Genomic DNA, 13,098 nt, shown 5'->3' with positions numbered 1-13,098 from the left:
ACTAAAGTTACGGCATGGGCATGACAATGCGTAAAAAGTGCATGAGGAGCTTTGGACTTTATTTTAGTTTGTAAACCATTTAAATGGCCGGTCATGACCGTAGCCCCATCATAGGTTTGCGAAATTAACTTTTGCCTAAAATTATAGGTGTCACACGTACGAATTAAAAAATTAAACAAATCGTCAGCTGTGCGCCCAGATGAAACATCATGAAAACCCATAAAACGTTCTACCACATTACCATCTTTGACATATCTAAAAACGATTGAAAGTTGTGATGTACAGGTAATATCGGTAGTTTCATCAATTTCCCATGAAAAAAAAAGAAACACTTTCAATCTCCTTGATTATATTTTCCTAAATAATATATGCCACACTGTCTAAACTCATTTTGGATGATTTTTGAGGTGCCTGAAAAAACGCTACCGTTTAAAAAAGTGAAAAATTGTGAATCATATTTGCCCCATAACATTAAAAGTTCCTTGTAATTGCTGCGAAATATCGAATCTTCGGTTTCATCGTGTCCGCGAAAAGCTTATTCTTGGGAACCCAAATAAATCGTAATATCGATAAATCTTTTTAAATTCGACCGATTTTCCCTAACCTGATTATTAAAAGAAATTATGGCCTCTTTTTCAGTTGTATCTAAAGCTGTTGCTATATTTTGTTTGCTAAACAATTTTAATTCACAAGACGAAATAATATGCTCCTTGGACTTAAAATGTCTTTCTTTAGAACGAGGTAAATTTTTTAAATCGGAGTATCATATTTTAGACCACGTTTGGTATTCGGTTTGTACGGAAAATAAAACACAGGGCCAACAAAAAAGTTTTTCTCGTTTAATGGAGCCGGTTAACCAATCGCATTTATCGTACCAACTAATATCAAATTCTCGATTTTGTCGATTATCTGACGCTTTAATCAGGTTTGGTTGAGGCCTTCCCAGAGTTTTAATAATGTAAAATTATTATCATAAGATAAATACTTGAAATTATTTGTTAGCAACCAATCGACTATATCGTCAGATTTTTTAATTTTGTCCAACATATCCATAATAAATGAAAAAAAAAACAACTTACCGAAAAGTGAAAACCTGAAAACACCTTGAAATTGAAAGAAAACACTACCAAAAAGCACTGCTATAATACAATACTGCCTGTTTTATACACAAATAACAAATATTATCAAGAAACACTAAAACGATTTACCGAAATATTTTTCAGTCACGGTCCGTCACGGCATCCAGTCCGAATAATTGAATAAAAAACACAGTCGTACACTAACGGAGACCAACTGGAGGCTAGCCTCCTCTAACGCTATAATTTCTGCAACTGAAATTACAAATCGGGACGTATGTGGCTGGTTGGATCGGTCTCGTGGAGCCTGTGTTTTTAAAAGCGGTCGGAGGCTTGGCTCCCTTGCAACGTATGGCATTTATTATTTTGGGTTGACAGTTTATTCGTTCATGGGCGGTGCGTTTGAGTTTTGTTGATGCAGGATACAGTGTGGTACGTACTACGTAGTGAGTGATAGTGTAAAATAATGATACCTAATCATTTTTAGAAAAAAATAATCATAATTATTTGTCAATATCTTTTAATTTATTGCGATAAATAGCCTCAAATTTTATGGGGAGACTAAGCCTCCGTTGCCTCCTCTAACGAGCCGCCGCTGCAGTTTTAATGATCAGATCTGTCGGAGTTGGTGCTGATACTTGCCATGGAAAAAGTTCTCCACGGAGGTTGTTGCACCCCGAGGTGAAGTAAGTATATTCTCTTCTGTGATGGACCGAATTATTATTATTATATTACAATTTTTTCGGCTCTTGAAAATTTTTGGATTATACAGAATTCCACAGATTCCTTCCAATTTTTCAAATGCTTAATAATCAACATCTTTACAAATATGAATGACAGCCACAGTGTCCGAATTAATCAATAATGATTCAATAAACGGAGACACTATGTAGAAAGAATGTCCAGCTGATCTTGGCAGTATCCCCACCTTTCTATATTTGATATGTTAATACTTTCTCCTCCTCAATGCAGTGTTGCCAGACTTGACATGTTTTCTTGTTAAACTTTGTATTAATTTTACTTCTACGGATTAATAATAATATTTCATTAGAATCCATAATGAAATATTGAAAACACATGTTCTGTTACGTGGGGTAACTGATGTCATAACTGTTCAATTGTTCAAATTAAAAAAAAAACAATTTCATAGAATTAACTCTCACAAAGATGGGTGGATCATGCAAAGAAGTAACTTTCAAACACAGATTGGAAAAAAGTCCTCTCGAAACTACGACACAGATAACTCTGCTAGGTCCCTGAGGCATAATTGTCTTAAAATTAATTTCATGCTTTATGTAATAGTCAGGTAAATCTGACTAAAAATATTATTTCAACAAGCTATATAGTAAACTATTAGGTATTGGTCCACTATCGATATCCATAACATTATTATGTTGACTTATTTATAAGTTCTCATAGGGATCTACATGTCTGTTGTTAACTTATCTGAATAATCTTATGAACATTGAATTACAAAAAACACTTTTTTCTATTCAGTTTATGTTCCAAACATTCGGTATGGAATTGAATCAGATATGGAACACTGTCATCCTCAATAGCGGACATCCAATGATTGGAATAAGACATTTGTCTTAAAAGGCAAATGTCTTATTCCAAAAAGAACAATTTGTTAAGGCCGGTCTCAACTCCCTACGTACGAATTGTTCTTTTATATGATTAGATTTATAGCCAATCTTCAAGTATGCTTACTGACTATATGTAAAAACTTGTCTAATTGCCTCTTAGAAAGGCTTTTTTTATCCAGAGGTGAAAGAAGTAAAATTTCGTATTCAAAAACAAAAAAACGGGATATGTTTCGCTGTATAATAGTAACTTCGGGCTATTGTGTAACTCGAATAAAAACTATTCACAAAGATATGGATAGAAGTTTCTTCCATATGCAAACTGGAAGAAATATTTGTAATATTAACTGAAAACGAAAAATTTGAATTTTGTGTAATCCAATGTTCATATGATTGAAAGTATAGTTGTTTTCTTCCAGTTTGTATCTAAAAAAAATTATGTGAGTTATGAGTTCCTCAGGTTAACAAAATGTTCAATGGAAAATTTACATCTATAGAATTTCTTTACTCCTTAACAGTTCTTCAGCTACAGTTGTAGAAACAAATTCGTAAGAAAGTGAATGGTGAGTGATAACTTATCACATATTCAATTCGGGAAATTTGTTTTATATACGAAGATATTTTGTTTCATTCGAATTTTTGTAGCATTTCAAGAAAACCGAGAAACGCAATCCGGCAACACTGTTTTATCGACAATAATGGTTGGCGCAAAGCGCTAACGGGTGACGGACGACGGTGCAGTACTTTGAAAAGTGTCTTGAATAACGTGTTGGTTAACGATTTTAGGTAAAAATTGGCGCTGCGTGTTGCATTGTCCGATTGTCGCGGCAGTTTTCGTGGTTGTCAATATCGTAAAGTGGCCGGTTTAACGAAGTGACTGCTGACAATACTAACGACAAACTCATAGTCGCCTACATATTGATTTGTTTTTGTTTTTTCTAACAGGTAAACAAAAAGATAATGTTCAACGCATACATTTGAGGTGAAGGATTGTTTTATTGACGTTATTTTTTGGTGAAAAGGAGAGATATTTGAATGAAAGGGTTTGGGTCTTCTTGGGGAAATTAATCGATAATCACAAAAGCATTGATCAGTTTGACTCATTATTTATATTTATGAAAAAACAGTCGATAGTAGGTCAGTTCGTTATCTTTGATTTCATAATTAGGTCGATCTAACCACTGTTTTTCATGTGGTAAAAAAGGGCACTGAGAAAAGCATATGCTATAGGTACCTATCTTTGATAGTAATCCTAAGTAGAATTTTGAATTATTTTCGAATCATCACGTAATGAGGATGTCTAATTTTCTTCCAATTTCTTCGGATTTGTTAATTAACAATTTTTCCTACCACTTGTAATTATCTATTGATTGTAAGAAACCATTTTTTAAAACATAATTTATCTTGCTCTTTGATAACCAAAAAATGTTTCTATTTAAATTTTCATTGTTTATTCAATGAACAATTCGTTATAAACAACTAATTTTTTTCTATATTATTTCTGTTTTCTATATTATTTCTTGCTAACAAAAACAAGCATGTTTCCTTTTTTGCGAAAAAAATGTATTTATATTTTATATCGAATTTAAAAAAATCTGTTCTCCTTTACTCATCATTTTCACCTGTTTTTTTGTTTGTTTAAAGTAATTATAGCTTATACATTGATTGAAATACGATGAACAAACTTTAGGAGTTATTCATTCCCTATTAATTGAAGAACAAATTCAACCCAAAATTTAAACTCTTCTTCTTGGAAGAAGCAAGATTATTATTGTATAAAGATGTATACATTGTATCGTATTGTATATGAATACATTTATTTTAGACTGTATCAAGATAAGTGATACGAATTTAACTTAATTTTAATTCCGGGTTGTATACATCGTATGATTCCAATGTATTTTTTGTGAAGCTGAATAAAATTAATTATTCATTTCATTTATAGTATTTGTAACGCACCATTATTTTTAACACCCCGACGAGGTGTTGGGATAAAACTCCAGTAATATTCATTTACGGTATTTGTTAATGAAAAACTCGTTTTTTTTTTAATTTTTATGTAAAAAAATCTCATAAACTTTTCTCTTCTTTTTGAATCATTTTTCAAAGTTGAAAAATGTTTCATAGTTTTTGAGCCATTTGCAAAAGACGAACCCCATTTTGCAACTTTTGCAATCGACACTTGATTTTTTTCTAAAATAATTCACACCCTATTCCGATACGAAAGACTCCTCATTAATATTTTTTGGAGGCTGAGTGAAAAGTTTGACCTGTAAGGCGCTTGTTAATCAGAGTATTACAATCAAACTAAGTTACAGTGAAGCATTCTAATCTAAAATAGTCTGAAAACAGGTATCTATAAATAGAAATAACTAATTCTTATACATTTATGAAACATTCATTCATATTCATTGAGTAGTTAACTAATATATCGCCAAACCATCTCCAATCAAAAGACAGCTTGTCTTTCAAGAAAACAACTGAGCATGTTTAGTATTACCGTTTTAGGGTTGGGTATTACTAAGACTCTAAAAATAAATATTAAGTAATTCTTTATCAAGAATGCATATGTTGTCGCTCCATTGAGATCGATAGTTTATTTCGAACATCATCCTGTCACCACTAATGAACTTTCTTACAAACAAGCTACAAATCACTGAATCGTTCACAATACAGTTCCATTATTTTAAATTCATTAGGTGGTCGAAGCTTAGGTGATTATGAGTGGGTCATTAAGAAAGGCAGACTTTCTCGTGTGGCCATCACTTTTATCGCTTCCCGGATACAACTATTGAACGTAATAGGTCGCGGTTACCATAATATTTTTATCGTATATTATTACCTCAATGTGGAATATGCAGGAATTTATACAGGAAGTCTCATGCAAAACCTTATCCACATATGTGATACTAGCGACCGGCCCTGGCTGCGCACAGTTGCAATGCTGATGCCAAATAAAAATTCACCCACCGGAAATTTCAAGGGCATGGAAAAACGCTCCAGTCGGAATATTTGAAAATACTTTTTAATTGCACATCTACAACATAAAACGATCCCTACATACAAAATTTCAGCCTTCGAAAATATAGAAAATATTGATGAAAAGTTAATTTTCATATGTAAACGCGGCCCTTTTACCTCCACGGGGCTCCCCAGTTGGAATATTTTGAAATCCTTTCTTATTGCACATTAACAACATAAAACTAACCTACATACAAAATTTCAGCCTCCGAAAATATAACGTAAACGTATCTTGTTCGTCCCAAACATATTCAATAGGATTTAAATCCAGACTGGAAGAAATCAAAGGGAGATAGGTCTGGTGATCATGTGGACCATTCGATAAAGTCTCATCTATAGTTCGTTCAGTATTGTCTGAGAGTAAAATAATTTCAAGAATGCAAACATGTCGCTATATCAAAGAAAGCAACATAGTCGTCTCAAGCAAATAGCACTGCAATTCACCCACAAAATCATTGAGATATTTCCACCCTTTATATCCCTTGAGGACGCCGCTAACGAGCCATAAAAATAGGGATATGCGACAAAGAACGCGAAAATACCGCCAAAAGAACCGCTCGATGTTGTTTTTTTCTGATATTACGTTTAAGATAATATTAATAGGCGTCGGACTGGGGGTATTAATATAAATTTTCCATTGATATATTCTGAATGATGAGAAAATAATAAAAATATGGTGAAAACTAATTTTGTTCAAATATTTTATTTTGGAAAGGACAATTTATATTTGAAATAGTTTTTTATTATTTAGAATTGTTACTTTCTACAGATCTATAAAATAATCAGAATATTAAATTTACAAATAAATACAAATAAATAAATTAGCTTTTTGGAAAAAAATCAAATTTGTAATTAACTTGAATTTAAAAATTTTTGCATATCAAAAGAAATATGTATCATCTGGTGACATTTTGAAGATTCTATTCTTTTCTTTATCCAACCTATTTGAATCAAAACATTATAATTTGTAGTTATGATTCGTCTTTTGATGTAAATAAATTTGATATTATTATTATCATTGACACTGATAATATCAAATTGATCGGCGGTATGATAATGAAGATGGATAAAGTATTCGAAACATCACCAGATTAGTATACAAATAGAATAGATTTTCGCGGTTACAAAGTTGAACATCTGATTTCGAATTGAACTGCGTTCAAAATTTTGCGTTGTTCGACGTTTCGGCTTCGACTTTGACATTTTCAGGAAGTAGTTGCACTGAGAGATACACTTTATATATTCTTATTGGTTTGGAAATTCATTAGGATTGATGACAACTGGAATATTTTTTTCTGATAATGAGTCTATGCGATCTCTGCTTCGATTCTGATTGTTTTATGGATACATCTTTCCCAAGTTTTTTGGTGGACTGTTTCCAGAGCACTGTAGGTATTTCCTTACTTCACGGGCTTTAACTTGAGCCCAAACTAACTCTATTGGATTCAATTCACAGTGATAAGGCGGCAACCGAAGAAACGACATTCCTTCTCCATCCATCTCCATTCCATCTCATCGGCGACATACCTGACGAATTTTGACTTATGACGTTTAGCCAAGTTGAGGAGCTCCGCTTTTAACATGGTCGATTCAAAAGGAATAGCTTTCATTTCTTACCACTCAGTAATATCTGCTTTCTTCCAACACGACGTCGGCAGCTTCTCGAGTCGTCTACTGTGGTAGCTTGCGTTATCCGTTACTATCACGGATCCCTGCGGAAGTTTTACAAGTATATTTTTAAACAATTCTTCGAATACTCTGGCATCCATTTCTTGATGGTAATCCCCATTTTACTTCGATTCAAACACCATCACTGCAACTTATGTGAGAGATGATAAGACGACGACCTTTTCCAACTGAAATTTTCAAACCAGTGGACCAACCTTCCATAAAAGCTTGTCTTCCACTTTTGATGTTCTGATCTTGCCAAACCTTCGAGACGGTATGACCCTCATTGACCCATGTTTCATTCAAATGAAAAATAGATTTACCTAGTGCTCTGGCTTTCTTCATTTCTCTTAAATAGTTTCTTTTCCATTCTACAATCTCTGATTTTTCTATTAACATGCTCGTTCTATCTTGCTTTCCAAAAGTGAAATTCAGCTCATGTAATATCTTCCATAATCGAGTTCTTCTTATATCAGGAAAAAAAATGTCTTCACAAATAACTGACAAAACTTTATTTGATGTAGGTATTTCGTTTTTTATGTGAAAAGAGTGTACTGTTCTCCTAATAGAATTCTTCACTTCTTCATGGATAACCAAACACTTTCTACCAGTGAATACTTTCCGCTCGAAAAAGTTGTTGTTTTTCTTGAGAATTCTAAAAATTGTCGATCTATTGACACCCGTCATACTCGCGCATTTTTGCACTACTTCCTCCTTACTTTTTATTTCGGGCAGATATTGTATGTGTGTTACAGTTATATACAGTCATAACAATTGTTTTTTCATTTATATTTAATGGTGACAATTTCGTTCGCTTCACTATTCCCGAACAACTAGCTTCCATGTTGTATAGCTGTTTATTTAACGCGCTCTCGAAGTAAACTGAAGAATATCATGAATAATCCCGCTAAAAAGCCAAGTCGGTCTTATTGATGAGTACGATGTGTTTGTTGACAGTATAATTCAAAGGAATATCTATTTATACTGGCTTTCAATAAAACAATGTTTTTTCAATCCCCTTCAACTAAATACCTATTTGTTGGAGAATGTCTTGGTTACTACTGGACATACTTTAACAATTTGTCATAGTAGATTTGTTATTTTGTTTGTTATGAATGATATTTTTCAAGAATAAATATTGTATTTTCGTCGTATAAATTCATTTATTCAATTCGATGAGAGTAAATAATTTGAATGCATTACGCCTATGACACTAAAATATATATATATATATATAGATATATTGCTGTAGTCTCTCTCATTTTTGAACAGATTATAACAATTTAGTGTTCTGTTGATTTGAATACAGAGAAGCGCCATCTTGTTGAAATATTAACTGATTCTCCAGGTAATTTTTGGTCATTTTCAATAATTTATGATGCACTGTTTGGAACCTTTGGTGTAGTAATGAATATTCCTCTTTGAAGATGATCACTTGGTGATCGAAACACGTGTCGAGGTGTTAAAAATAACGATTTGGTGTTGGGAAAAAACTCCAGAAATATTCATTTTCAATAATGTTCGTTAACATTGGTTCAGTAGTGTCTTCATGCAGTTTCAGATATATATCCTCTATGAGATTTTCTCCTAAGAAATAAAAAAGACTAAATATACGATCACCAAAAATACCAGCCCGTATTGTATAATGTACCTCATGAAATATGTGGAGCTCAATGAAGACAATAATGGCGATTAACTGCTCTATTCAAGAAAAAAGGAAATTCATCTCTAAAACAGATGTCGAATTCTCACTTTCTAAGGACGAAATTTGTGACATTTTCAGGGCGGTTCACCTCACTGCTCCAGGGCTGAGGTGATGGTGCTGCAGTAAAGCAGTGAAAATGTTTCCTTCCCATCTACAATCGATTTATCCGAGCTTTTTTCCACATCTACGATATCATTATACAAAACCGGCAAGTCAAGGTTTCGTTGGGCCACTCTGTATGTTTTAAAGGTGCTTTTAAACAAAGGTTGCTTATGCATATCAACTCCAAGATGCTGATCTAAAATAAGGTAGGGAATCCGCACCCGGAACGAAGCTATTTATTTCTCGTCTTTGAACCGAACTACGCCACTGTCACAATCTGGAGCAGAGATATTTATAATTATGTGGAGATCTGGGAGAATTTATTTTTAGTGAACTCTCCGAAATAAGCACCTTGCTCCACCAATGTATAGATAGTAACTTTAAACTTTTACAGAGAACCAACTGCATGGCGTCCTGAGGGGTGTGAAAATCGAAGACACCACGAACGAAGTGAACGAAATATGGCCGCCTTGAAATGGATTTAGCGGAAGTGGTTGAAGATTTAATCTGCACGTTCGACGGCTCAGGTGACACCACGATGGATACACTAGCTATGTTCATATTTGGTTGGATTTTGGCGGCCCTATTCGTGCTGTGGCTCGGCAAGATCATCTACGAGAAACTCCAAGCCCGGACCAAAACGAACGACTCCAAAGCCAAGCTGATCGAATCACCGGCCAAAACGACGGACAGTGTTGATGTCGGAGAAGCGAAAGGGGTGAAAAAAATAGCCCCGGTGGCAAAATCTTCTGGCGGGGTGTACGTTCCTCCCACGCCTCCCGTGAGGAAACGGCTGACCAGGCAGAGCCCCGCTCCTGAGGTCAAGAAACCCAGATACATACCAGCCCCACAGTGCACCGGACCCGACAACGTTTGTGTTTTGTGGGTTAACGATGTGTTTCAGTGGTTGTACAACGATTTCGTCATTGTCAACGAGTTGCTGTGTGTTTGGATAGAGGCTTTGAACGATTATACGAAGAAGTCCGTTACTGAGGTAAGTCTAAATCAGAATCAACTTCTAGACCAGAGGTTCCCAAATTTTTTTATCATAGACTACTTTCAAAACTTTTTTAGTACCGGTGGAACCCAAAAGTCGATAAAAAATGTGAACATGAGATCTAACTATGGAAATTTGCATTGCGGTTGCGTTCCCACCACGTTTTTAAAAAGTGAGAATTGATTGGTTGATTAATCAATTGATTGTGCTATAAGCGGATGTCCAAAAAGTGGAGTTGGTCAATGACTGACCAACTTTACTTTTTTGACATCTATCACAGCACAAGAAACCAATCGATTCTCACTTGTTATGTTATTTATTCAAATACATAATTGATGAAAATTAATGAAACAACAACAATTAATTGGCGCTCCGGGGCGACTTCATTGATTCCAGTGGCGCATTTGCTTTTGAGCTGCAGGAAAACCCGGAAAAACCTGCAGCACCACATCATCTGAAGATCTCGATCTGCCAATCTCCTATCTTTCATAGAATGCAATGTAGGGTGTCTCCAGAGGCTCCAATAAATTAAAAACATCGCCAGAACACTTCATGACACGACTATCGTCAAACTTAAACCAGTCCGTTTCGTCTTTGACCAAGGCGTAATAATGACCAAATTCAACGCCAGAACCACAATAAACAATGACTGCATGAAGATCGTAATAGTGGTCTGCTAGATTGAAGTGTTAATCTATTTCGAACCTTCGTAAGAGTTTGGTACTTCCGTCAGAGGTTGAGTCATGTTTGAAGATCATCAGTGATACACTATTACTCCGTATAATAGTGAATTAATTGAAGTAAAGTTAAACATTAATAACGTAACTTCTACACTAAAATGATAATCACAAAATAGTCATAATTTTGATGGGAGGGATGTACTTGTTGAAGGATTGATAGCAAATTATCATTATTCGGCTTCAGTTTTGTTAGGAATAACCGCATCCCACCCCTTTTCGTCCGAAAAGAGGTGGAAATATTGAGATTCTGTTTTCGAACTACGCAAACTCCATCCGGACCACTCTGTCAAGATTGTCGTTCTGTCAAGATTGGATTCCATGGTGAAATGATGCCTTCTCTACCGTCGAATATCAAGACATTGTCGGCTTGCCGCACTTAGGCAGAAATCTTAGCCGGACGAATGCGGAAGGTAGTCATTCTTGGTTCATTGTGCTTCGAGAATTGGAAAAAACTCTGGTACGAGTGTATTATATATCTTTAAAGGGGACAAAACAGAAATTGATGAATAAATAGATATGTTTTGAGAAAAAATCAAAATTCTTTAATTTTTTCAACAGACTTCTAAAAGAATGAGATTTTTAGTGCGCCCAGTTAGGTTAAGATTAAAATTGTCACGCCTTTTCCTCATTGCTGTTCTGCTAAATAACATATCAACACTTTTACAGGGATTATTAGCGAGAACTCTTAGAGGTAGATAATACCGAATTCGAATACTAGTTGATTTTTTGGATGCTACTGCTAATAAGAAAGAAACTGCTTATAGTTGAATCGATATTTGAGCATTACATTTTTTCTTATTACTGTTATGCCAAAAAGCATATCAAAAGTTTTAGAGGAATTGATAGCAAGAACTCTTAGAGGTAGATCTGTATCTGTAGAGTAGGGAGGGTGAGTGTAAGCACATAGCACTTAGGCCACGTGTGACCCATTGTACAGCCTCCCGAGTCATTGGGAGACACATCCTTTATATCGGCAGGTGTAGGTCAAGACTCGGCGAACACACACTCTCTTATTGACGATAACTCAGGGCACTCGTATAGGATATGCGTGACAGTCTCATCTTTCTGTTCACACATCCTGCCTATAGGTGTATCCACTAGCCCCATATTATGGAGGTGTTTCCTTAGTTGACAGTGGCCTGTCAGAAATCATACTGTTAAGCGTGAATTTTTCCTGGTCATCGCCAGATATTTCTTCGGCGCCAGCTTCCCAGGGTCGCCCAAAGTGATCCTGGATGGGATTTCTCCCATCCCTTAAGAGATTGAGCATGGGTGTGACGTTTGGTTAGTTCCGCAATTGTCGAAGTCATCAGGCCGTAGGTGCCACTGGGTCCTAAAATTCTTAGTCCAGCCGCTTCCTTGGTTAAAGAGTCGGCAATGCGATTACCTTTACTCCTGTCGTATTAGCCCTGAGGTTACACGTTGTCTGTTCAAGGCTAATAGGGCTTGTCAGTGCAGATTGTTATATTTTTGCCAGAAATTCCTTTTCTGGTTATTTCTTTTGTGGCGATTGAGGTACCAGCCAGTTCTGTTTGGACAACGCTGATATTTTTTCCCATTCCCCACTTAATCCTTAGTCTTAGTGATCTGGAGTATACTCCATATACTGTGCCTTCTTTGGTTTTTGAGCCGTCTGTATATATGCGTATTGCATTTGCAGCATCTGACTCTTTGTTCTGTTGTATTTGTATTTTGTAGGGTTTATTAAACACAAACACGGGTTCAATTGCATCACTGGTTGCCTGTAGCAGAGGTTGCGCAGTAAGCGCTTCCCGCCATAGGCCCAGCCTCAATTGACCCATTCCTACTTCGAGGTTTACACCAGCCGTGCGCAATCGTACCATGGCCATTAACGCAACCACCAGGTCCAGAGAGGTTAGACCCGAGGTCATTGCCGCGGTTGGTGTTGTTCTTATGGCTCCTGTGATGTTCAAACAAGCCACTCGCTGTATTTGATATAATTTTTGGATGGTAGTTGCTTGTAGAACTTTCGGTCCCCATGCAATGATTCAGTACGTTAACGTAGGTCTTATTATTGCAGTATAGATCCAAGTGACCACACGGGGTGAAAGCCTGTCTTCCGACATTGCTCATAAGCCATATATGCTCTTTTTGCTCTACTCTGTAGGTGAGAGTTTCATGTTAGCTTCCTGTCGAGGATAGTACTAAAGTATTTCACCTCTTCGGAGAAGTTTAGTTTGCTTTT

General features: G+C 35.6%; 1 protein-coding gene across 1 annotated transcript in view; it reads left to right on the top strand.

The window, feature by feature from the left end:
- The first annotated feature begins 3,370 nt into the window (after positions 1 to 3,370).
- The window catches only part of LOC111510118 (uncharacterized), a 39,759-nt gene continuing 30,031 nt past the window's right edge, over positions 3,371 to 13,098 (top strand). The window contains exons 1-2 of the mRNA XM_074172086.1: positions 3,371 to 3,604; positions 9,550 to 10,149. Coding sequence (XP_074028187.1) covers positions 9,631 to 10,149 — 519 coding nt within the window. The 5' untranslated portion in view covers positions 3,371 to 3,604; positions 9,550 to 9,630. The remainder of the gene's footprint in view (positions 3,605 to 9,549; positions 10,150 to 13,098) is intronic.

Source organism: Leptinotarsa decemlineata, unplaced genomic scaffold (genome assembly GCF_025532065.1).
Source record: "Leptinotarsa decemlineata unplaced genomic scaffold, Ldec_3_MD MMD2_tig00000035_RagTag_RagTag, whole genome shotgun sequence".
In the NCBI taxonomy this organism is placed as follows: Eukaryota; Metazoa; Arthropoda; class Insecta; order Coleoptera; family Chrysomelidae; genus Leptinotarsa; species Leptinotarsa decemlineata.
The sequence above is the reverse complement of the archived record's forward strand: the minus strand, read 5'-3'. Positions and strand labels throughout refer to the sequence as shown.